The 21741-nt window shown below is 48.4% G+C and overlaps 3 protein-coding genes across 5 annotated transcripts; all 3 read right to left on the bottom strand.

Moving 5' to 3' along the window:
- Positions 1 to 325: 325 nt before the first annotated feature.
- On the bottom strand, positions 326 to 4448 carry LOC135400091 (endothelin-converting enzyme 1-like). Of its 2 annotated transcripts, none has more exons than XM_064631832.1 (3): positions 3537 to 4448; positions 3020 to 3172; positions 326 to 2536 (listed from the first exon to the last, which is right to left on the bottom strand). In XM_064631832.1, exons 1-3 carry the CDS (start codon positions 3570 to 3572, stop codon positions 464 to 466), a joined length of 2262 nt encoding a protein of 753 aa, XP_064487902.1. In that variant the 5' UTR covers positions 3573 to 4448; the 3' UTR covers positions 326 to 463. The 2 variants fall into 2 exon arrangements, with proteins under 2 accessions (XP_064487902.1, XP_064487901.1); XM_064631831.1 differs by having other exon boundaries at positions 4211 to 4448.
- Positions 4449 to 5671: 1223 nt separating this feature from the next.
- On the bottom strand, positions 5672 to 12325 carry LOC135401533 (endothelin-converting enzyme 2-like). Of its 2 annotated transcripts, XM_064633995.1 has the most exons (7): positions 12058 to 12325; positions 11433 to 11477; positions 10732 to 10749; positions 10537 to 10554; positions 8924 to 9377; positions 7325 to 8546; positions 5672 to 6194 (listed from the first exon to the last, which is right to left on the bottom strand). In XM_064633995.1, exons 1-7 carry the CDS (start codon positions 12323 to 12325, stop codon positions 5841 to 5843), a joined length of 2379 nt encoding a protein of 792 aa, XP_064490065.1. In that variant the 3' UTR covers positions 5672 to 5840. The 2 variants fall into 2 exon arrangements, with proteins under 2 accessions (XP_064490065.1, XP_064490067.1); XM_064633997.1 differs by lacking the exon at positions 10537 to 10554.
- Positions 12326 to 16232: 3907 nt separating this feature from the next.
- Positions 16233 to 20902, bottom strand: LOC135400090 (uncharacterized). Its single transcript, XM_064631830.1, has 6 exons — positions 20529 to 20902; positions 19489 to 19709; positions 17938 to 18109; positions 16981 to 17100; positions 16740 to 16852; positions 16233 to 16427 (listed from the first exon to the last, which is right to left on the bottom strand). Exons 1-6 carry the CDS (start codon positions 20659 to 20661, stop codon positions 16281 to 16283), a joined length of 906 nt encoding a protein of 301 aa, XP_064487900.1. The 5' UTR covers positions 20662 to 20902; the 3' UTR covers positions 16233 to 16280.
- Between the last annotated feature and the right edge of the window lie 839 nt (positions 20903 to 21741).

The raw sequence follows: 21741 nt of genomic DNA, 5'->3' as shown, positions 1-21741 counted from the left end.
GCTTCCGACTACAGACGTCGAAACTGCGCGTGCACAGATGTCACGTTACCATGTCACCTTCGCATCAACCTGCACAACCCCACACACCACTTGATCGCACACCTGCGATTTTTTCCGCTTATCTGGCGACGGTAACGCAGATTGATTAATTCTGATTGGTTCAGAGGGTGGTCAAAGTACGACACTACATAATGAATACTGTTATATTAGCCTCTTCTTCCGCTCCTGTCTGTTGTGCCTTTGTGTGTGTTGTAATTTTTGTATTGAAGGGCACCTTGGCACAATTCACTTGGACGCACCACAAGAAGGCAAAGAAAAATTGTCGTTCATATTTTGCTTTACTTGTAACGCAAACAGTATGCCGTACCAGTCAAGAGACGTGAACCCAATCCACAGACGACTGCGGAACGTAAAGAGACTCCGCGTGGTTCATGACTGCCTTCTTGGCGTCTGGATCGAGGTTCTAAACAAAGAAATTGCACTTTTGCGGTGGGTTCATAAAAGAATTCGATGGGCATTTAAACGCCTCTGCGAAGTCTTCAGAGTTCATCAGCGGAAAATTGCAGTCATGTCGTTCATTGTGGCTCTTTGAACAGAGCGAAAAGCAATAGGTCATGAAGAAGATTTGTCTCCCAGAAAACTCAGGAAGTGGCGCTAGTTGGAGGTCTGCTTGTCGCCCACTATTCACTTCCTCCGTGTAGGCACGGAAACTTACGGCCAATGCTGGCAGGAACGGAAATACTCTGCTTTGGCTGCTGTTCTTGACGTTACAATTAAGTCTGGAGTTGTAAGCTGCTGAGCTAGCGTTGGTCCACCAGCTTAGTTGAGCGTTGTTTTCCGTCGTGCCTACGAACCGTACGCCTTCTTCATCGAAAGACTTAACCATTTCAGACGCGTAAAATAGGCCGAAGCCACCGTAGTTCATCGCGGGGGTTCCATTGCGATGGTATAATGGATTTTGTAGTGCCTGTAGCGTAACAAATGCCGTGTTCATGACATAACTGTAATGGAACATGGAAAGTGCAGTAAAGATAGAGTGCCTCTGGTAGATCTCGTGGAAGCGCTTGTGTCCGCGAAGAGCCCTGACCTTCTTGACGAGTTCCAAGTAACTGTCGAAGAAGGACGCGTTGATGGGCGGGAAGTCCTTGTAATAGTCTTCAAGCGCCTGAGGGGATACCAGGACATCGTCTCCGGGCCACAGGTCTGTAACGACATTCAATACTTTCTTCCTTGCTGCAGATTTGGTTTCCTCATCAATCCAGGCGGAGTGCGCCATGAGGTGTTGTGCACTACCTTTTAAGGACTGGATCAGTTCGTCGATCTTCTGGCGTTCGTGCCTGCCAAATTTTTTATTGAGGAAGTCCACAACTGCCAATAGGCCGTACGAGTTCTGGGTGTTCTCAAAGCAGAATAGCAACTTTGTATTCGCATAGTCTTCGGCGCTGCCGAATCTGAGGGCTCCCGCCTCATGAAATCCCAGTAACGCCAAGAGCGCATACTTCTGCACAAATGTCCATCCAATAACATTCATCAGCCGATCGCTGGGCATCGTTCTCAGGATCTCATCAACCGCTTTCAGCCACGCTACGCTTTGAACGTACACAATGTCGTTTTTGGTGAACTTGAACGTTGGATGGTAATGCGTGTTTAACGTTGTTAACCACAGCTGGACAGGGATAGATCTCGTAACGGACTCCATACTAGATATTGGGTATGTGGCCTCCCTCTGATCCAATTCGGTCTCCGATAATAGCATCCGCAAGACGGTATCTTCGTCGTTTTGCAGCTGCGTTATATTGAGCGAAATTTCCACAGGTTTTCCTAACAGAGTGAGGAACTCTACAACGTAATTGTTATAAACACCTTCCTTTGACAGCGACGACTGTTTCTCGTACCAAGTATCTCCTATGGTTCCCTTGTCCAGGTAGATCATGCGGTGCGATCCGACGGGCTGGATAACGTGAACACCAAGCCACAGTCCCATGTTCCAGTTAACAGAAAGGCCGACGAGCACATCGAAGGGCGATGCGCCTTTTTCAGGCTTGTCGGGCCAGGAGATGCGAAGCGCTCTCATGAAATCGAGAAACTTGCCTCGCTCACTCTCTAATGGTTTCGATGTGTTCATGCAGGTCATGTGCAGACGCGCTGGTAGAGACGTTTCTTTCTTCCACTGCTTAGTATATCTAAGTACTGCGCTCCAAAGCATATCTTCCTGCACAGTTGTAGCAGCCTCGTTCACAGGTTGCCAACCTTTGCAGACGTACTCGTAGAAGTCGGCGCAAGGTTCCACAGCGTCGCTAAGGGCAGCTTTTAGTGTAGAGCCGTGCGAAACGCAGTCTTCGTTGGTACACAGCATTGGTTGCGCCGACTGTCTCGACAGCATTTTCTGAAGAAGCGCGTACGTCGAGACGACCAGCACGACGGCAACGAGGACAACAGCCACAGTGAGCCACAGGAAGACGTTGCTTTTCTTCGGCAGCGATTTCGTTTCAAGGTTTCCTTGGGTTGTTGCACACATTTGTTGCATCCTCTTCATCTGGAAGAGGGATTTATATTCAGTGCTAGGCGAAGTCTGGGCAGGTTGATGACAATTGTGCCCCTTATGCACCCTTAGTTGAAGGGTAGATAATCCAGCGAATCGGTAAGGATACTGTTAAGTGAAGTACCCCAGGAGGACAGGCCGGCAATATTTCGAACAGAGACTGCCCTTTGATGAAACAGGCCTGGGCAATGGGCAACAGAAATTAGACGAATCGGAGACTATTCTTACGAGGCTGTTGTTCTTCGCTGAACGGACTCTATTCGAAATATCGGCGGCTCTTGTCCTGGGGCCAGTTGTCTCGCGATGGAAAAGCCCCGGATTGTTTAACGTGGTGCTGGGGCGCACTTCCTTTTAGGACCTTGTAGGTTGTTCAGTCGTCGGTATTCTATTACTTTGTTCATCATATTAAATTAATCAATCAATCATTATCAATAATCAATCATCAATCAAATTAAATAGTAAAATTCATCATATTACCACATCCTCCGACGCCTCCGAACGTCTTTTCAACGTCGACGGGCTTGGCGCTTTGGTAGGAGCGGCACGTGCACTCGACGCCTTGGACTCCTTTTGTTTTCGTGGGGACGGGCGAGGTGATGGCGTTGCTGTCTTCCCCGCGTCGGTGGGCACCTGCTCAAGAATAGACGTTCTGTCATGCTGGAACAGGAATATTTCATGGATTCGGCACCAGGATTATGACATGAGGACATTTTTGTATTATCTTTAACGAATCTTTATTTTGGATAAAAATTATCGTTTTCGTATGCATGCGTTTCTCCCTCTTTCGGGGACAGCGCTCCCGAGACGAACCTGCATTCACCAATAGACCTCTCCCTGTTTGTAAACAAATGACGTCATAGTGTTCGACAGCGCCACCAGTTTGGTAGAGTTGAACTATGCTCGAAGCTATGGGGCGAACAAGGTCGCGCCCGAAAACCACGGTCTTGAGGGGAGTACGATGGTCCCTGAAAGGAACGCGACCTTCGGTCCTTACTTTTCTTTCAATAGGAGGCAGCGAGCAAGTGTCCATTCGTGGAACCCAGCCCTCCTCTTCCAATTTGTTTCGGTTTCAGTCCGTCTTACCAGCGTCATGATGACGTTTCTCGGGTAGAGGTCTATAAAGCAGCAACAAATACACGAGCCACGAGAATACACAGGGCTGGACAGGTTGTCGCCCTCTTGATGTCGCACTCTATACCAACCAGCCCAACTGTTGCTTGTTATCCACGCGAACATTGCTCTCCGCCATGCCCCCGGTGTATTTTCAATGGGACATGACAGTTGCGTCGCTTTACCGCTAGTGGTGCCACCTGTGTTGAAACCGAAACGAAATCTGGCACTCCTAGCGGTAGGTGGACGCAACTGTGCCGTGACCACCTATTGGCTTCCGTATTGGCAATTCGGGATGCACGGATAACTAAGTTTACGTGGCTTTCTTTGTTCTTTTTGTCGCGCGCAGTTTTTTTTTTTTTTTTGTGTGTGTGTGTTCATCGCATAATAGCGTCGTCGTGCGCCACCTTGCGTCGAAGTTCTTGCGGTAAGCAGGGATAGCGGTACGCGCGTAAACGTGGGGCTATTTTATCCGCACACACCCTATACATATCGCTTTTCTTTTCTTTTTTAACAAACAAACATGACCACATTTCGGAAAACAGACAGCCACGTTACCACGTCTTGCAATGGTTCGGAACTTTTCTTGGATGTCGATGGGGCAGGGCTCGGTGCGTTGGTAGAAGTCGGCCCGGCAACTTCGGTCGGTGCCTTCGACTCTTTTTGCTTGCGTGAAGATCTGGATCCTGCCGGCCGAAGCGATGGCATCGCTGCTTCTTTTGCGTCCGTGCGCATCTGTATCGACCTAGACCGCCCAGAGGTTATGTCGCGTGGGGAGAGCACGAGGCTTTGCGTGCGTCACAATCACTTTCGTCCTCCTCTACCATCCCGTGCCTTAGGTCTTAGGTGCGAAGCCTTACGTCGGACTAATAGGATCTTGTTGAGAACTTAATGAAGAACTTGTCGTTAATATTACAGTAGTGTTCCGTTAACATGGCTCAAGTAGTATCATGTATGAATGTGTCGTATCACACACATGCACGCGCACGCAAACGAACGGGCAGAGTTTAATTGAAACCACAGGTCCCGAAAGTGTCCGAAGTAAAATTTAAAAGTTAGGAGTTTTATTTACGAACGTTTGCAAATGCGCCGCTTACGGCTCTGTTCTTGGCCAGCGTCTGCGGGTTGTTCATTGAAAAGAAAGCCTTTCCATAGAGCCGCATCTTTCCGAGTTACTCAGTTGGGAAACGTTCGTGAAACAGCATATTTACATCCACATTTAATTTATTTTTTATCTCATCACCATCACCATGATCCAGTGCGGTCACTAACCTCTTGTAACAGGCAGTACGCAAGCATGAATCCACATATCATGGCGCAACCTTCCGAGAACTCACTAACGAGATGGGCTCTATATACAGATGCTCTCAGAATGCGCCCTGTATGCAACCGTCGCATAAGCTTCACTGGCGAAGTATTTCGAAGGAGCGCATCGATGAAGCCGCGATTAAAATGTGCATCCACCGTTATTTGTGCCTATCAAGCTCAAATTTTCTATCCTAGTACGTGCCCCTTATGAGATGAAGTTCTCCCGTCTGTGGCCCGAGGCAACGCATCAACGGGTGCTCCACTTGTGGCGCGTTGTCAGGTTGGTCTGAAGTTCGCATTCAGGCGTCGTTGTCGTCGTAACGTGGTCTAGCTCCTTCGCCTTGAACGTTATTCCTATTCTTCATCCTCCACCGTGCCAATGTTTCCAAACTCTACCACCCGTGGTTTACGAGACACAGTAGTAAATGTGAATGTTCCTCAGCTTTAGCCGCTCATGACCAGGGCCGGCGATAGGGGGCCAGTAAGGCGACCGCCTTAAGCCCGGCGCCTGCATAGGCCCCGCGCACCAAGCCCTCAACCAGGGGTTACTTTTTTTAAAATATCAAATATGCACTTAATCGTGTGAAACAGGCTCCGCGATGTGCCTTTGCCTCAGGCCCCGTACACCCCTAGCACCGGCCCTGCTCATGACGTAAATAAAAGAATTAAGAGCTCTGTACTTGACTGTGCAAGTACAGAGTTAACAGAGTGGTCGTTCGAGCTTGTTTATTTCATATCTATGCCCACAGACTTCGATTTCCGTGCAATATATAAACATTTGAACTAAAATGTTGTGTTTTTGAAATAAAATAAATAAATAAATAAATAAATTTCAGCGTACTCCACAAACGCCATTTGCGCAGCGTCATACATTATTACATCACATAGGTTTGCAGGTTATCTGAGGTCTCATCGTGTCGTTTGCAGCGCACTTAAAGGTATCGAAGAAAAGTGGGACGTTCTGAACGGCGAAGTGGCACACAGGCCTGGCAGGGATCGGCGCCGGTTCAGCGTCAAAGACTCGTCGGCAACGGGTTTGGCAAACACGTCCGAAGAACAACTGCCGTTCTTTTTCGTCGAAGATATCTCCCAGCGAGGCCGCTGCCTGGGACACCGCTCGAAGTGACGCATAGAGTCGTTTCCTCACGTAGGCGGTCATTCCCACGGCGTTCCCAAGAAGAGTCGTAAATTGACGTCCATAACACAGCGTGTTGTCGTAGAATGCTGACGATACCTGGCGGAATAGATAACAGTGCAATCTAACAGTAGTCTAGCCAGACACGGTAATTAAATTTTTTTCCCCTCGTATTTCGACTGAACGACAGAAGTCTGAAGCTTGAAGTACATGCCGAAGTACATGTGACTTGCTGGGGAGCGTCACGGTCGCTGGCGCGTCTCCAGCAATGTAGCGTTAATAGTCCTCTAAATTCAGCAAAACAGAAACCAAACTGCTTCAGGACCAACATCATTGGTGCGGTCTCGTCTTTTCGAAGCTAGTGCCCTCTACAGTTATGATCAGCTCGCGTGGCTCAGTGGTTAGCCTGCTGGCCACGCCACGTCGAGACTTAGGTTGAATTCCAATGGCAGAGTCGGAGCAAGTGGCAGACACTGCAAAGGAGCGGCTTGATCTGGCCTAGAGCAAGCGATCCGAATCTGCGACTGGAACACTTGCGCCCAACTTGGAGTTTAGCCCTGGCCAATCTCCCTTGGTGCATGGCGGCCAGAGACGGAGGAAGAAGGTACTCATGTTCCATTATAACCCCATGTTTTGCAACATCAAGGTCCTTCTAATGTCCTAACGTTGCCATTGTAATTTCTGACTTATCGCTTCCTTCGCGAAACAGAATTACCAACGTACGACGCGAAAGACTAGTCACGGCGAGGACGCGTTGCGAAGTGGCCATGTTGGCGAAGCAGAGACAGGAAATGGAAAGCACACGCGACAAGTGACACGTCACATAGAGTTCCGGTTGAATCTGCCTATTTTGGCGGATCAGTCTGCGTTGCTCCCTGGAGCGAGCTTGGCTCGAATGCCGCTTCGAAGCTCCCATTGGAAGACTCTAGAACTGTTCCCAATCTGCCAATCGAACAGACTTGCTCTCGGCGGAGCAACAAAACTTGCTCCGGAGGCGCTCCGAATCTGCCATTGGAATTCCACATTGGAGGCGGGGGTGGATCCAGGATTTTTCTAAGGAGGGGGGTTCAGCCATGGATCGCATCCTAGACACGCGATCTAGGGTCAATTAAACACTATGTGAAGACAGAAACGTTGCCCACCTCTTTGAGGCAGAAAACGGCAAGGTCCTTCACCACCACCTCTCTACAGTTGTGACATCAGTAAATAAACTCTATAAATAGACATACCTGATTTGACCACCAAGGAGGATCTTCATCTCCTCCTCCGATAAAGGACATCGTAAGGAGTTCAACAAGGTTTCTGCCTACGATCGAATAGTTTATGAAGTCATCCCCATCAACGTCGAAGTACAAAGGCGGCATCATGAAAAGTATGGGCACTATTATCTCCTTCTTCTCATCATGAAATATGGCAGCGCTTCCTAACAAGACGTTGCACTGGGGTTCATTCTCGTCATTGTCTCTTTCATCATCAGTTTTAGGGTGCCTATTGTCTTGTTCCTTCCTATATTTTAACATGGCGACATAATTGCTGAAGAAATCCGGCTTCATAACAGGTACACCTGACGACAACGCTTCTGCCTCAAAAGCAGGGGTCTTTAAGGCGATGGCTTTCATTCGAGTGGCAGCACCATACAGGGTGCCATTGTCAAGCCAGTTCCCTGTAGACAGGCTTCTGAGAAGTTGGTTGCGAGCGTTGTTAAAAAAGAAATGGAAATGTTTTGTCCTAGATTCCCCAATGTGCTCCTTAGCAGCCAGGACCGTGAAGTCAGCAGTAAAGGCTTGGCACGACAACATGGTGCAGAGATGCTGCGGAGCGACATGGGCGTTGAAGTGGAGCTTTAGGAAAGTCCCCGTCGCTTGCATCATTAGGTAGAGAGACATATACGACGTATTACCGGAGAACAGAAACTCAGTGATCTCCTGGACAATTTCCATGTCGTCCACGGCAACGGTACTGTCCTCTTCAAGATTCTTCGTTGGCTGGTTGCGACGCAACGCTTCAAGCCAGCTGTCCTCCGTCATCATCTCGGGAACAGTGGGTAACCTTCCTACAGTAACCCTCCTTGTGACAACACTTCCGGATGACTTCGTTATATTGCCGAACTTCTCGTCGAGGAGCATGATCTGGGTTCGCGTCTTGCCGTCGAGCACCCCAGGGTCGATTGTCGCCATGAAATCGTGCATGTATTGCTTGAAATGGGAGCGATCCCCTGATTCGGCGTCATTAAGGAGTTTCCGTTCCAGCGATTTTCCAGGCGTAATCACAACTAGATACTTGCCATCGCTCTGTACAATCGAGATGGAAAAGAAGGTATCAATTCCTCTCGACAGTGTCATGTGCACGGCTTCATTGAAGATGGACAAGGGATCTTTCATTGACTTCTCCAAGGACAAGTTCAAGCGCGGTAAGAGGCCTTCTCGCAGTTCCTTAAAAGTGCGTTCCACGCTGAAAAATAACGACACTGTCATCAGGAAAGCTGCGTGAATTTACAGTTCCAAAGAAGCTAAGTTGCATATTTCAATTAAGCTTAAGCGAATTATGCTAGAGCACTGCCCGAGCTCTGCCCGGCCCGCTTAAAGCCGCCTCTTTTGTGGGCCTGGACTGGGCTCGGGTTGGACCAGTATGGCCCCGGGCGGAGCCCGAGCTCGAGCCCGTACATCGCCGGTCCTATAGGTCGGGCTCGAACCTGTGGTAAATCACTGTTACTTATCCACGATCAACTTTTACAGCCCGCTACACTGGATCGGGCTTGGATTTTTGCGCGCGTGATCAACATTTTTCGAGAGTTTGTTTATCTTACGAAGAGCTCAAACTGACGCTACCTGAAAAATGCGTAGCAAGACTTGTAAAAGGTAAGAACGTTGTAAGAGCGGTTCTTCTGCGAAACCTCGAGGGCCTTCAGATAAAACGTCCGGTTGAGAGAGTCCGAGAGCATGCGTTCTAGCATCTCCATGGCCGACGACTGGTTCGACCCTGTGGCGTGCCACCCGCCACAGGAATATTGGTAGAAATCCTTGCATGCCGAGATGTTATTACTGCGCATCGTCTGGAAGAGGTCGTAAGCCTCAAGGCACTGGCTGCTCCGGCAACCGGTATGACCTTCGCTGTAGAAAAGTCGCTTAAAAGTGCCGCTGAAGACTAGAGACAGTAGGAGGAGGAACACGGCGGTTACGACGCAGATCACAATTATGGTCCGGCTCAAAGATATTGACTTCTTTTCTGTTCTAATACTTGCAGGACTAGGGGATCTGGTGTCTTCCTCAGCAACCTCAGCAACTGCGCGAAAGAAAAAGTGGGAAAGGTTATCTCCTCCTGGATGATTCCTGCTGACATAGGATTCCCCCCAGAAATATTCGTCACCAACACATTATCCTACGGTCTTCCAGGTCAGAATGCTGAGGCGTCCGGATCCTTAACGGGGCTGTGACACTCAGCCGAAAAAGAAAAAAAAAAACTATGAAAGAACTGATGTTCTGAGGCTGGAACAACATAGAAGGGACAAATACATACAAAGCTTCAATTTGCCTAAGAAATTAACGATGAAAGATGAAAGTCACTGAAAAGGTTAGCCAGCTGTAGGACTCGAACCCACAAGTTCTGGATTGCCGGTCCAAGGCTCTACCAAATGAGCTAAACTAACACGCCTTCTCAGTCACTTCCAGGGTGCGTCATCTGAAGGGACAAACCAGCCACTCTCTCTCACTCAGGTTGAGGTTGAGTGAGAGAGAGTGGCTGGTTTGTCGCTCCAGATGACGCACCCTGGAAGTCACTGAGAAGGCGTGTTAGTTTAGCTCAATTGGTAGAGCCTTGGACCGGCAATCCAGAACTTGTGGGTTCGAGTCCTACAGCTGGCTAACCTTTTGAGTGAGTTTCATCTTTCATCGTTAAAAAAAACTATGCCGTATTAAATTATGAAAATGCATAGATGTGAAGTGTGTTCAGGGGTTTGTCTCCTACAGACTTCGATATGTAGAACAATAATTACTTTTTCAGTATTCGGCCGTGCAGTACAACGCGTGCACCATGTAACGAACCAGAAGTATCACAACCCCTTTCACCGAAATTTTCCTTCGCCATCAGGGGCGCGCCTATCGGAGAACCGTAAATTCAAACATCTCACACTGTATTCCTATGTCATTTATTGCATTCACGCCAGTCTTCAGGCCGCATCTGGTTCATGACGACACGCTCCAAAAATTATATGTTATTGCACGCTAAGGAGCAACTGCTGTTTAAAATCATGCCATACTATCGCATGATTTGGTGAAGAAGTCTGGTGCGTGGACCACGTTCTCATGTGGGACCTTGTCATATGGAACGCGTTCTCAATATTAGATTCTCCTCTCGTACGGGATCATTATTCTCTGATAAAATTTCAAAAATACACTCAGCCTGAGTGTACACGACAACTACAATCGAAATTAATAGGACTTACCGTCAATCTTCGGTTGGTCTGAAAAATAAATAAATAAAAAAAAAGTAAAAGGGAGAAAGCTTTAGGTTGTGGAGGCAATGTGCAGGATGGCGTTTGTTGCGATCAGATCTACGTGTGGTTACGAACAAGGGTCCGCTTCAGGTAACAGTAGCAAGTGCATTGCATTGAGTGTTGTAACGATGTACAGTAACTTACCTTCGATCTTGTATTCGCCTGAAAAAAAGAAAAAAAAAAGTAGATAAACGAGCTTATGCAGCTGTTGCGGCACGTTTCGTCAGAAACGGTTAAATATTCGCAATGCGAGGGGCATAAGATAACAACATGTACTGAACTAGAGCGTGAAAGAGAGTGTGTTTGTCAGTTCAGTGCCCTGTAGTCCGTCCTTCGTTTCCCGAGCTACTAATAAGCCTCTGCCCGACAAACGTCATCATGCTGACATTGGTAGACAGGCCGAAACCGAAACAAATCGGAAGGGGAGTAGCTGAGTTCCAAGGATTGGCAATTGTTCGCTGCCTCTTATTGAAAGAAAAGCAGGGCCGAAAGTCGCGTCCCTGTCAGAGACCATCGTAATCCCCTCAAGACCGGGGCTTTCGGGCGCGACCTTGTTAGCCACTAGCTTTGAACGTATAGTTCAACTCTACCAAATTCGTGGCGCTGTCGAGCACTATAACGATATTTGTTTAAAAACAGGTAGAGGTCTATTACGTACTAGTTCCTCCAGCAGAGACATGCCCCTAAAATTCGCCTATGCCGTGGCCCTCTCGTAAAATTAATCGTGCGGGACGTCTTCATCGTGTCCTTGAGAACAAACTCATTTAACGCGTAGATGGGCCGATCAATACATTAGAACGAATACAATTAAGTCGGTTCACTATTGAGGATGTACGGGAGCTCACGCTGCTTCTGGGGCTTTCGCTTCCGGCTACCAGTACGAGAGGCCTCTGAAAAGAAAAAGTTTTGGGGTCATTTTGCAACCGTGAGCTACAGCTACTGAGAGAGGAACAGCTTGCACTAGCCTCCGCACTAGCCTCCTAATTTGGAGTTTGGCCGTACTATAGCAATGGGGCTGATTTCCGCCATCTTTAGTCAGGCACAGTCTCATGCCCGCACCGCTTAGTGCGTGCCTGGGTGTGGGGCCCCGTCCCCACCAGACCCCCCAATCTGTGTAACCTAACCTAACTAAAATGGGCCTACCTGACCTAACCCAAGGTTCATACCTTTCGCAATATCACCCATCCGAAGCCGTTGGGTTTAGCGTGGCCGTGTTTTTCTGTGATTCAGATGGTGTTAATGAAATGCATATAAAAAGGTTCTAGACCACATAATTTTATTCTTATATATATATATATATATATAATTACATATATAATTCTTATATTTTTAGACTCGGGTATATGGCCTTCTCTCACTTCCATGCATTATTTCACTTTTAAACACTCACCAACTTTTAAAAGCCATCAGTCCCACTGCTATAGTACAGCCCACGAATCTTGCTTAAAATTCGCCGCCTACTGACATTACCTTTTTGTGCAGGTTGGCCGCGATTCCGATCGAATCGGTTCGTAAATCGGTTCGCGAAAGGACTCGTCGAGCCGATTGGTGAAGCACCCGTTAAAACGTTTGGTGATTGACCGGCTGAACGTCTGTCTGAAGGGCCAGGAGAACGGTTCGGCGAATGGCCTGTTGAAGGTCCAGGTGAGGCCTTTCGCGCCCCATGTTTCTTGCTCTGCTTCTTCTCAGCAGTCTTCATTCTTCTTCTTCTTCTTCGTCTTTCTCCGCAGTGGCGCATAGCACGGGGCAATTGGCCACGGATCGTGACATGAGGGCCCAGTTGATGGTTGATGGTGACGATGGTTACGTGAAGCGATGAGAGGATGAGATGAGTGAAATGACTGAATAAAAGATGAGCGGGGGAATGGAATGACGACCTGAATGACGAGGTGCAAATCAACTAGAGACGATAACACGCTACGGCAGTTCCACTGAATGACGCTAAGGCTGAGAATCATTGACGATTGTTGTTTGGACTAGCTGGGTCAGAATATCCTCAGGCTTCCCTGCCTTATCCCTGCGTCTCCGCCTTTTCCGTCTTCTACACGATGGAGAAAGCTGACCTGCCTGACCTTCAGCCGAAGGCGAGGGGCCCGCAAGGTCCATCTCGGAGCCGTCAGTAGAAAGAAGAGATGAAGCATCAGGAAACGGCCTATCCGGCAGCTGCACGCTGGTGCAGGCTACACCTGATGCGCCTTCCTGTGGTCGAGGCTCGTTAGCAGCCGAAGTCGACTGCAAGGCACTAGCGACGGCAGCGGTGGGAATGAGAGAGCTGAAGAACTTTTCCAGCGCCTGCGTGACACAAGTCTTGATGAGATCAATGAGGAACGACTGATTAAGGGCTACAGGGACAGAGCTAGCGGCGCTGGCCGCGGACGCGTAGGATGCGCCGCGCCCAGATACCACGCGTATGGCATCCTGCCTCGAGCAATGCCGCTGGTCCATAACAGACAAGAGGCATTGCTCGGACTCTCTAGCCGGGCATGAAGGAGAATCCGCAAAATGTGACTGGTGGCACTGACAGCAGGTGATCGTTGGGGACGTACAGTCGGGTTCATTGTGCTCACCTCCACACTTTCGACATCGAGCCTTGGAGCGACAACTACGAACGCCGTGACCGAAGCGATAGCAATTGGTACATTGACGGGGGTGCGAAGTAAAAGAGAACACGGGAAAGATAAGAGGCCATACTTTGATCTCCGCAGGAAGCGTAAAGCCAGCAAATGAGACGATGACTGTGGGCAAGGAAATGCGCTGCCCCCCGTCCACTTTAGAACAACGCTGCACGGAGATGGCATGCACAGAGGAGAATGATTCCAAAAGGTCTCCAACCGCAAGTGAGGTGTCCACACCGCGAATGACGCCCTTAATCGAGACAAGGTGAGAGGGGATGAACGACTTCACCGCGGAAGACCCGAAGTGGGAGCACGACAGGAAGTCGACGGCAACACGAAGGCTTTCAGTACGGATCAAGACGCCGCCCGATGAGTAAGGCTTGACCTCAGTCACATCGCGGTATGATGATGAGATTGCTTCCATTTGTGAGTGCAGAAGCCTAGGGTTTCCCAGTCGGACCCTCGAACCGTCGGTGGGGACCAAGGCCACTGGGATAGAGTGGACGCCAGCTGTCTTCAAGATGGCCACATCTTGTTCGGATGCAAAGGTCCGCGATGCTGTCCACGAACCGCCCACAAGGGGCGTTGCCATACCGGCAGCCTATGCTGCTTTCACAACTCCCGGCAAGTCCAAGGGGAGAAGTAGGCACACCCAAGAAGAAACGTAGCCGCCCTCTCCAGGAGGCTAAAGAAGAGCTCTTTGCTCGCTTAGCTGAGCCTAAGTCCGCTGTCTGTTGAGAGAATTCTATTGCACCCTGCGGTGTTCTGCAAGGCTCCTGTGCAGTCTTCATCCTGCGATTCGATTCAGAATGGAGATGACCCTTCTTCTTCTTCTTCAGCCAGGAAGGCAGTGGCAGCTAGCCCTTTCTGAAGACTTCTTTCTTCTTCAGAACAGACCTTAGCACAGACACTTCGCTACTGCGCTGTGTTCGCTTTACCTTTGGAAATGGTGAACAAAAAAGCTACAAAGAGAGTAGTGTCGTAATACAGTATCAGGAAGTAATTGCACTGCATTTGGTGGAGCTTTGCGACCTCACAAGTTACATAGAGGGGTGATCTCTGGGGCTTTTTGTTGCTTTTTACACCTTTACCCGGCTTTGGAACGGCGATATAAATGTCTTCTTCATGGTCTGCTAGTGCGGCATACTACTATGCAGCTTGCTATGCCTATTAAAGGAGGCTTCCAAAGAAAAACGGCGCGGGAAGCTATGGAAAGGCATTCTCGTTTTACAGGACAATGCACCGGCACATACAGCAGGCGAGGCAAACGCAGGTTCTGAGGGAGTTGGGATTTGAACGCATTGAACACCCGCCGTACTCGTTGGATCCTTTTTTTTTCTAGACCTGAAAAAAAAAAGTCTGAAAGGAAAGAGATTGCCGGAGCAATCGGAGGTGAGAGGACCATTCAGCTTACAGGACATCATATTTCAGACAGCAGACGTCTGACTATGACTAGTGACTATGACTATAGACGTCTGACAACGCGCTACAAGACTGACCGTTTGTTTCTTTTGTTCACTGTACTTTCACATGCCCAGACAAAAAGAACTGCATCGGACAAACCCAAATTCCATCCATAAGGTAGAGCCGATGTCAGCTCTATAGATGACACGGACAGGTCCACGATCCGCCCGCCTGCCAGGTTCGGGAGACCCATACCTGTTCGGCTCCGGGCCTGGGCTGAGCCATGCCTCAATTGTGCGATGCATTGTGAATATTTTTATTTCGAAAACAAGAGACGCACCGACAGCACAACAAATAAAACATTTTAGAAACAGCTAGAAAACGCATGATCTTTCGGGACGCATAAGGGTCTCATGATTAGGCATCAAAGCTTGATCAGCCATTCGTTATTTATTAACGAGAAGGGCGCAACAGTCTGGAATGTAACGATGTTTTAAACTGTGTTCGCATGGAAAGTGTCCCTGGATATTCTGTAACGATTTCTTTGGCAGCTCCTATAGTCGACGGGCGGATCTAGTCATTCTTTGACAGATTCGGACCGGGCTGGGTCTCATTTCGGAATGTTCGGGCTGGGTCGAGCCGGAAAATAGGGGCCCGTTTCGTTCAAGCCGCTCTCACAACTCCACATCCGAATCACTTACGTTGCATCCGCGGCAGGAACTCGTCACCTCCAGAAATAATAAATGAACTGGACAATCATAATTTCCGGCAAGACCACTTTCACGCAAAACCACTTTTTGTGACATTCCCTTGTACAGTGTAGTGTCGTTTTTGTTGTAGCAATGTCCCTCCTATTGTAACCAGTGATTTCCCCACAAATTCACTGGGGGGGGGGGGAGGTATGCTTGGTGAAGGTTCCACATACGTGATTTTTCTTAGACACAGAAAGAGTCGTGGCACAATGGTGACATATCTGCGCAGCTTTCCCGTTTTATTTGTACAATGTTATTACGCTAGAACACAGTACAGTAGAATACAGGTTCATTATGAACGGCATTTCAACATTAAGATGCTTAATCACACGACCGACAAAGAAAAAAGGCTAGCACCTTGTCTCACGAAGCTCAATGAATACCTAGTAACCAACGGTGAAAACCTTAGACGAAAAAAAGTAGAGTACCTCGCTTGATTGAATTGGGCGCAAATGGTTCTTGATGGTCCACATTGAGTTTGCGTACCAGCACGCAGTTTTGCTCGTATATGCGGGCAATATATCTATTGAACAGTCACTTTCAAATGATTTTGGACAAATGCATGGTACGATCATCTGCATTACTGTGGTTCTACAGCTCAAGTTTGACAGTGCAGGATGTAATTCGCTGCGCCGGACTCACTGCCAGAACGTGTTGGTGGCCGAGCTGGGTGGGGTCACCTGAGAAATTTCAGGGGGGCGTAGCAAAAATCCTCCCTGGCGGGGTGTAAGGAAATCCCTGATTGTGACATGATCTGTACGGAGCACCTTTGTCAGGGGAACACTACAACCTGAGGCTGACGGTTTGGCACGAGAACACCTAGATTGGTTTCGCAGCTATCAGGTTCTCAGTACATATCAAAGTTCCCTCTGTGCCGAGGAGCTCTGGCATGAACAAGTATAACACTTTATTTTACGTTCCTCTATTTGTTCGATGATTTTGAGCGGACCGAAGAGGAAGACACTTTACGCTTCACAATCATGGCAGGCGGAGGACCTGGCAAAAGAACAGTCTGAATTGTACCCGGATCTGGTCCAGTTGGGATAGGTTCTGGCTCTCTTTCAGGCATCTGGAATGGCAAAAATCGGACCACCGATTACACGCAACAGCTTCAGCCATGTGTGCAGTTGGCTTATTCTCGCCATTCACAATTATGTGGAAAGGCATCGGATTGAGTGATTGATTAGATCAATCACCTTACACTGGTGTACCACTATGCTTGTACCTGGCTGTTGGAATCTCGTGATGACAATGCGAGCAGACCAACATTTCCCTACCGTCATAGTCTTACACTCTTCCATGGTGAGTATCTTAGTAGAACATCGTTTACAGAAAGCGCGCTGGTGTCATATAGCTTAAGGTCTCTATGCTTCACACTCACCACCAATGGATATTTCTTGTACATGATCTTGAAGACGATTCCAATTCCCACAAACAAAAGACAAGAAAGGAACAGTGCGATGAGGTACAAAGAGAAGTCTTGTCGCCCAGCAACTAGAAAAGCAAAAAAAGAAATGACAGTACGTCGTTATCACCCTAGCAGCCTCTCCCTTAAACGTGTGATTTTTAACCTTGAGCAATGGAACTTGTGAAAACTGTTGCAAGGCACATCAACAACTCACAGCAAAGTCGTTCGTCGCTGTAATCGCCACAGTTATCTCTTCCATCACAAACAAAGCCATCCCAGATGCAGCGACCGTTGTTACAAAGTTTGAGACCACGACCGCAGCCGCCACTGCCCTCTGCACAACAACCGATTTCATGTTAGTGCAGTAGTCACACAATCCTACACACACTCGCGTAGTAGCAGTACGCCCGCGGTAATCTCGAGTCCTTCAGCTTAGGTTTGCTACTACCTCTCGATATTCATGGAGCGTGTGTAAGACACGGACAGAAAAGAGCGCTCGTCCCATAAGCTTCTCCTTTGTCCACGTCTTTTACGCTAGTTCCCCACGTTAGACATCTACCAACTTGCCCGATTTGTCACGGTTGTGCCACAAGAGCATCATGGATCACATTGTATAAGTCATCTGGACATGCAGCTTGGACATGCGTCATCCGGAAGCACAGAGCACTTGTAAGACAAAAGTATCGTGCGTTCAACACCTCCGCGGCCGTACTGTCCAGTGTAGAGCACATGTGTTCGCTCCCTCCCATTTGTGCTAACAATCCTGGTCATTGTCAGATAAGCTAATCGTCATATTGACGAGAAATATTTATGGAGAAGGGAACGTTCTCGATCAAAATGGTCATCAAGCAAGGACGTCAGATTACCAGGCATGATATTGAGAAGGTTTGACTGTATATGATGCTCGCATCCATAGGTGCTGCCTGGATTTTTTCCAGGGGCGGGGCGGGGGGGGGGGGGGGGCATACCAGAATGTTTGGCATTCTGGCAGAAGTTTTGTACCCGCAACTACATTGTCTTGGTTCAGAACCCCGCCGTTTCTGGAAGCCGGGGGAGCAACGGCCCCGTTGTAACCCCCGTGACGGCGCCGATGCTCGCAGCGCCATTTTGCTAGCTAACTTCTCCACATGACTTGTATACTTTTGCAGAGTCTACAGTTGCAGACCCATACCTGGCTGTTGGAATCCTGTGATGACAATTTCGAAGCCTCCGATGGTCTTGTGTACATGCCTCGACGAAACGCTCCATTTGAGGGTCATCGTAGGGGACGCCTTCACCATGCTCTTGGTACCCGTGTAGTCCTTCCCACACAACAAATCCGTTGACTCCGCAGTCGTGGAGATCTGATGGAAATTAAACACAGTCTGAGCTGCACAGTGGCGAGTCCTAACACGGAACCCCACACAACTACATCACGACAAACCTACCAGGCGTGTTTGTCTGGTAGAAATCTCGCACGTAGTTCTACACGTCGCAAAAATGGCCGCTTTGCGTCATGGCACGTTTAATGCAGACGATTGTTGGTGATATTTGTTATGTGTCGTGACGATAGTTAGAGTGTTTGGTTATACATGCTAGGATTCCATCGATTAAAAAGACCAGTGATTGGCATCATTTTCTTGATCAAGGCTTTTTGATCATGACTAAAAATGTGGGTGGATCGTGTCAGGTGCTTATAGTATTATAGAGTCGTGTCTGGCATGGTGCTTTGTTGCAAGTATGACTCTTTGGAACAGAAATTATGAAAAATTGATACAAATAATATTCAGTTAAGACTCCGTGAACGCCTCGAAGATCGCTATAAAGCGTACTCAATGTCGGTTACGCTACGGCAGTAGGTCTCTGCGCATGAGAGAAAGAAAATGTTGGAGAAAGCAGGTGACAAAGCGTCTGTCCACTCAGAAAGCAGGAATTAAGCGGGTATTCGCGGACGGGTCACAGCACTATGGTGCACTTACACATGCAGTTGTTGTGGAACGTTATTTTAGAGTGAGCCAAGGAGACCTCCTTACATGCACGAGGGGAGAGGGAAAAGCTGAGGGGCTGCGCGAAAGGCTGACCTATTTGCATAGCGTATGATACATTCGAAGGTTTCACGACTGGTGGCGAGTCCGCAGTCCGGCGTCCGACCGCTGCTGGCGAGAGAAGAATATTCTGGACAGACGCTGGCACTATCGCGCCGACTGCTGGATTGGCGAGGAGGTGTTCGCGTTAGCCCAGTCTTGTACTCTCACTCAACACGTCCCTATACTACTAGCACACTTTCGCTTCTGATCATTGTTCTCGTGTTACATTGATTTTTCTCGATAAAAGTGCTCGACTAATCGTTCTGTCGCTCACATGAGAAGCACCACAGATGGACAAGAACACTACAAGACAAACCACAAAGACACGTATGCTGTGTTCCGTTCCTTGTTTTCGTTGTGTTCTTTAGTCATGTTTATGTATAACCAACACGCTCTCCGCGTCCTATCGTTACTAGCCACGGAGGAGCGGGTTCGAGTACGTCGGTGCTACGCACTAACTGCACTTTTCAATTTTTTGTTGTTGCTCGGGCAATGGTGAGGCTAAAGTGTTTGCAAAGTGTTTGTTTTGCGTTCGTATACATCAACGGTTACACACGTATATGCATTCTACTTTAACACAAATAATATATTTTGCCCAGCTTAACCTGATTTCGTGCTCGGGTTATAGATGCCATGCATGATGGCGGCGTTCATACCTCGAGGTACATGAAGCAGAGGAAGCTTTCAGAAAGTGTGTCGAAGAACTTGAAGGAAAGGATGAACTTCCCATCCACTTTGAAGGAGAGAGCACACTGGGCAGCACGCAGGGTGGAGTTGCGACGGTGAGAGAACAAGATGGCGCTCGCCTTCTCGCTGTATAGGAGAAGATGGATCTGCTGGGGCTTCTGACCAGCGCCACAGTGATCGTTCATGTAGACTGCACGCATTAACACGCCTGTTGAGCACCTTCTAATTCACAGAATAGAATTTGGGTGGTGGGTGGTAGGTGGGGGGTTATAATGCACGCCATATATTCCCTTCCTGGACCGCAGGGTGTCTCCCCAAGGGGAAAAACAACGTCGGCAGAATGCCGGGCCGATGTGTGCTTCCGACCTAAAAGTTGTTGGGCCGTCCTCGCGAAAAAAAGGTTGGGCCAAGCTTGGGGATTGACATTGGCCTTATTCGGCCCGACATAATACTGCCAATGTAGCAGAGCGGGCTATAAGACATGCGGCCAACACAGGGCCAGTATAGAACCAAGTCTGGGCAATAGCCGGCCCTTTGTCGGCACGATGGCGGCGCACCGATTAACAGCAACGATGGGCCAACTATGCCCAAGCAACAAAAAAGATTGGGCCAAGCTTGGCAATATAGCTAGGCTGGCCTACCCGACCTTGGTTGGTGCATTATCGGCCAATAACCCAAGCAGCACAATATGTTGTCCCAATATTGGCAATACCGGCAAAAAATTGGTCCAATCTTGGACCAATATTGATTCAATGTTGCGCCGACATACTGTGCTGCTTGGGAAGCTTGTTTATTGAGACAGATCTGTACCCTGACTAATGACTCCCCAAGCTGCATTGTGCCAGGTTAGGCCAAACCATTCCTGTGGCATCGCTCGTCCGTGATTTCAACATTCTACACGGGGGGGGGGGGATACTCATCTGTCATCACAAGCTGGAACAAGGTTATTACCGCACGTTGTATGCCCGAACACATACAGCACAAATGATTATGCTAGACTTTAACTTACAAAGCTGGTAATGTCCATCCATGTCTGTGCTGCTGGTCCTCTTGGGAAGCACTTGTCCAGCAGCAATCGCCATGACGTCCACAAACAGAACAGCCGTGAAAAGTATTTTGCGGCACGACCCTCCTGAGATCATGGACAACCTCTTCCAGAGGTCAGATCACCGACTGGGCACGGGATGAAGGACAGTTTAATGCTTTTCTCATTGGTGGTTCCGCTGGTGATGCTGGCCGTACGGGGTTCACACTGAAGTTAGACTTTTGGAGTTGTCGAACACTACGGAATGGTGAGGAGTAGTAGCAGCATCTAACCGGTCACCTACATGGTATATCAACACAGCGGAGAAAGCAATGCAGCTTGTTGTGTCCAGTCCGCTTCTTCTTCTTCGTTTCTTCATTGCGATGTGTCGATAGCTCCTTCGTTTCCACTTCTTTTATCTTATGTTAACACCCAAGAGGAAGGTGTACGAGATACAACGAGGTCAACAGGGTCCCAGAAGGAGGCATCTCAGATATATATATATATATATATATATATATATATATATATATATATATATATAAAGAGGGGGAAAAGCCATTAAAAAAATAGGTAAATGATGCTAGACGTGTTTGAAATTCAAACTTGCAGCTAAGACGGCTTCTATGGCTGCACGTAGAGAAACAGATACTCATTGAACGATGCGACAGCACCAGAGGACACGTGTTTCGCCGTGTTTCGCCGTGTTTGCGGCGCCGTGTTTGCCGCAAACACGGCGAAACACGTGTCCTCTGGTGCTGTCGCATCGTTCAATGAGTATCTGTTTCTCTACGTGCAGCCATAGAAGCCATCTTAACTGCAAGTTTGAATTTCAAACACGTCTAGCATCATTTACCTATTTTTTTAATGGCTTTTCCCCCCTCTTTATAATTCACTGGCTTGCACTGTGGCATTGAGGAGTGCTCGGTCACCCTCCCAGGTGTATATCGCTCGCTGAGTGACCTCTGGTTTGCCAATCCCGAACGATGCGCAGCTACCCAGGGCCGACGAGCCGCAAACACGGCGAAACACGTGTCCTCTGGTGCTGTCGCATCGTTCAATGAGTATCTGTTTCTCTACGTGCAGCCATAGAAGCCATCTTAACTGTAAGTTTGAATTTCAAACACGTCTAGCATCATTTACCTATTTTTTTAATGGCTTTTCCCCCCTCTTTATAATTCACTGGCTTGCACTGTGG

Source organism: Ornithodoros turicata, chromosome 7 (genome assembly GCF_037126465.1).
Source record: "Ornithodoros turicata isolate Travis chromosome 7, ASM3712646v1, whole genome shotgun sequence".
Taxonomy (NCBI): Eukaryota; Metazoa; Arthropoda; class Arachnida; order Ixodida; family Argasidae; genus Ornithodoros; species Ornithodoros turicata.
Note: the sequence above shows the minus strand (reverse complement) of the source record. Positions and strands in the feature narration are given on the sequence as shown.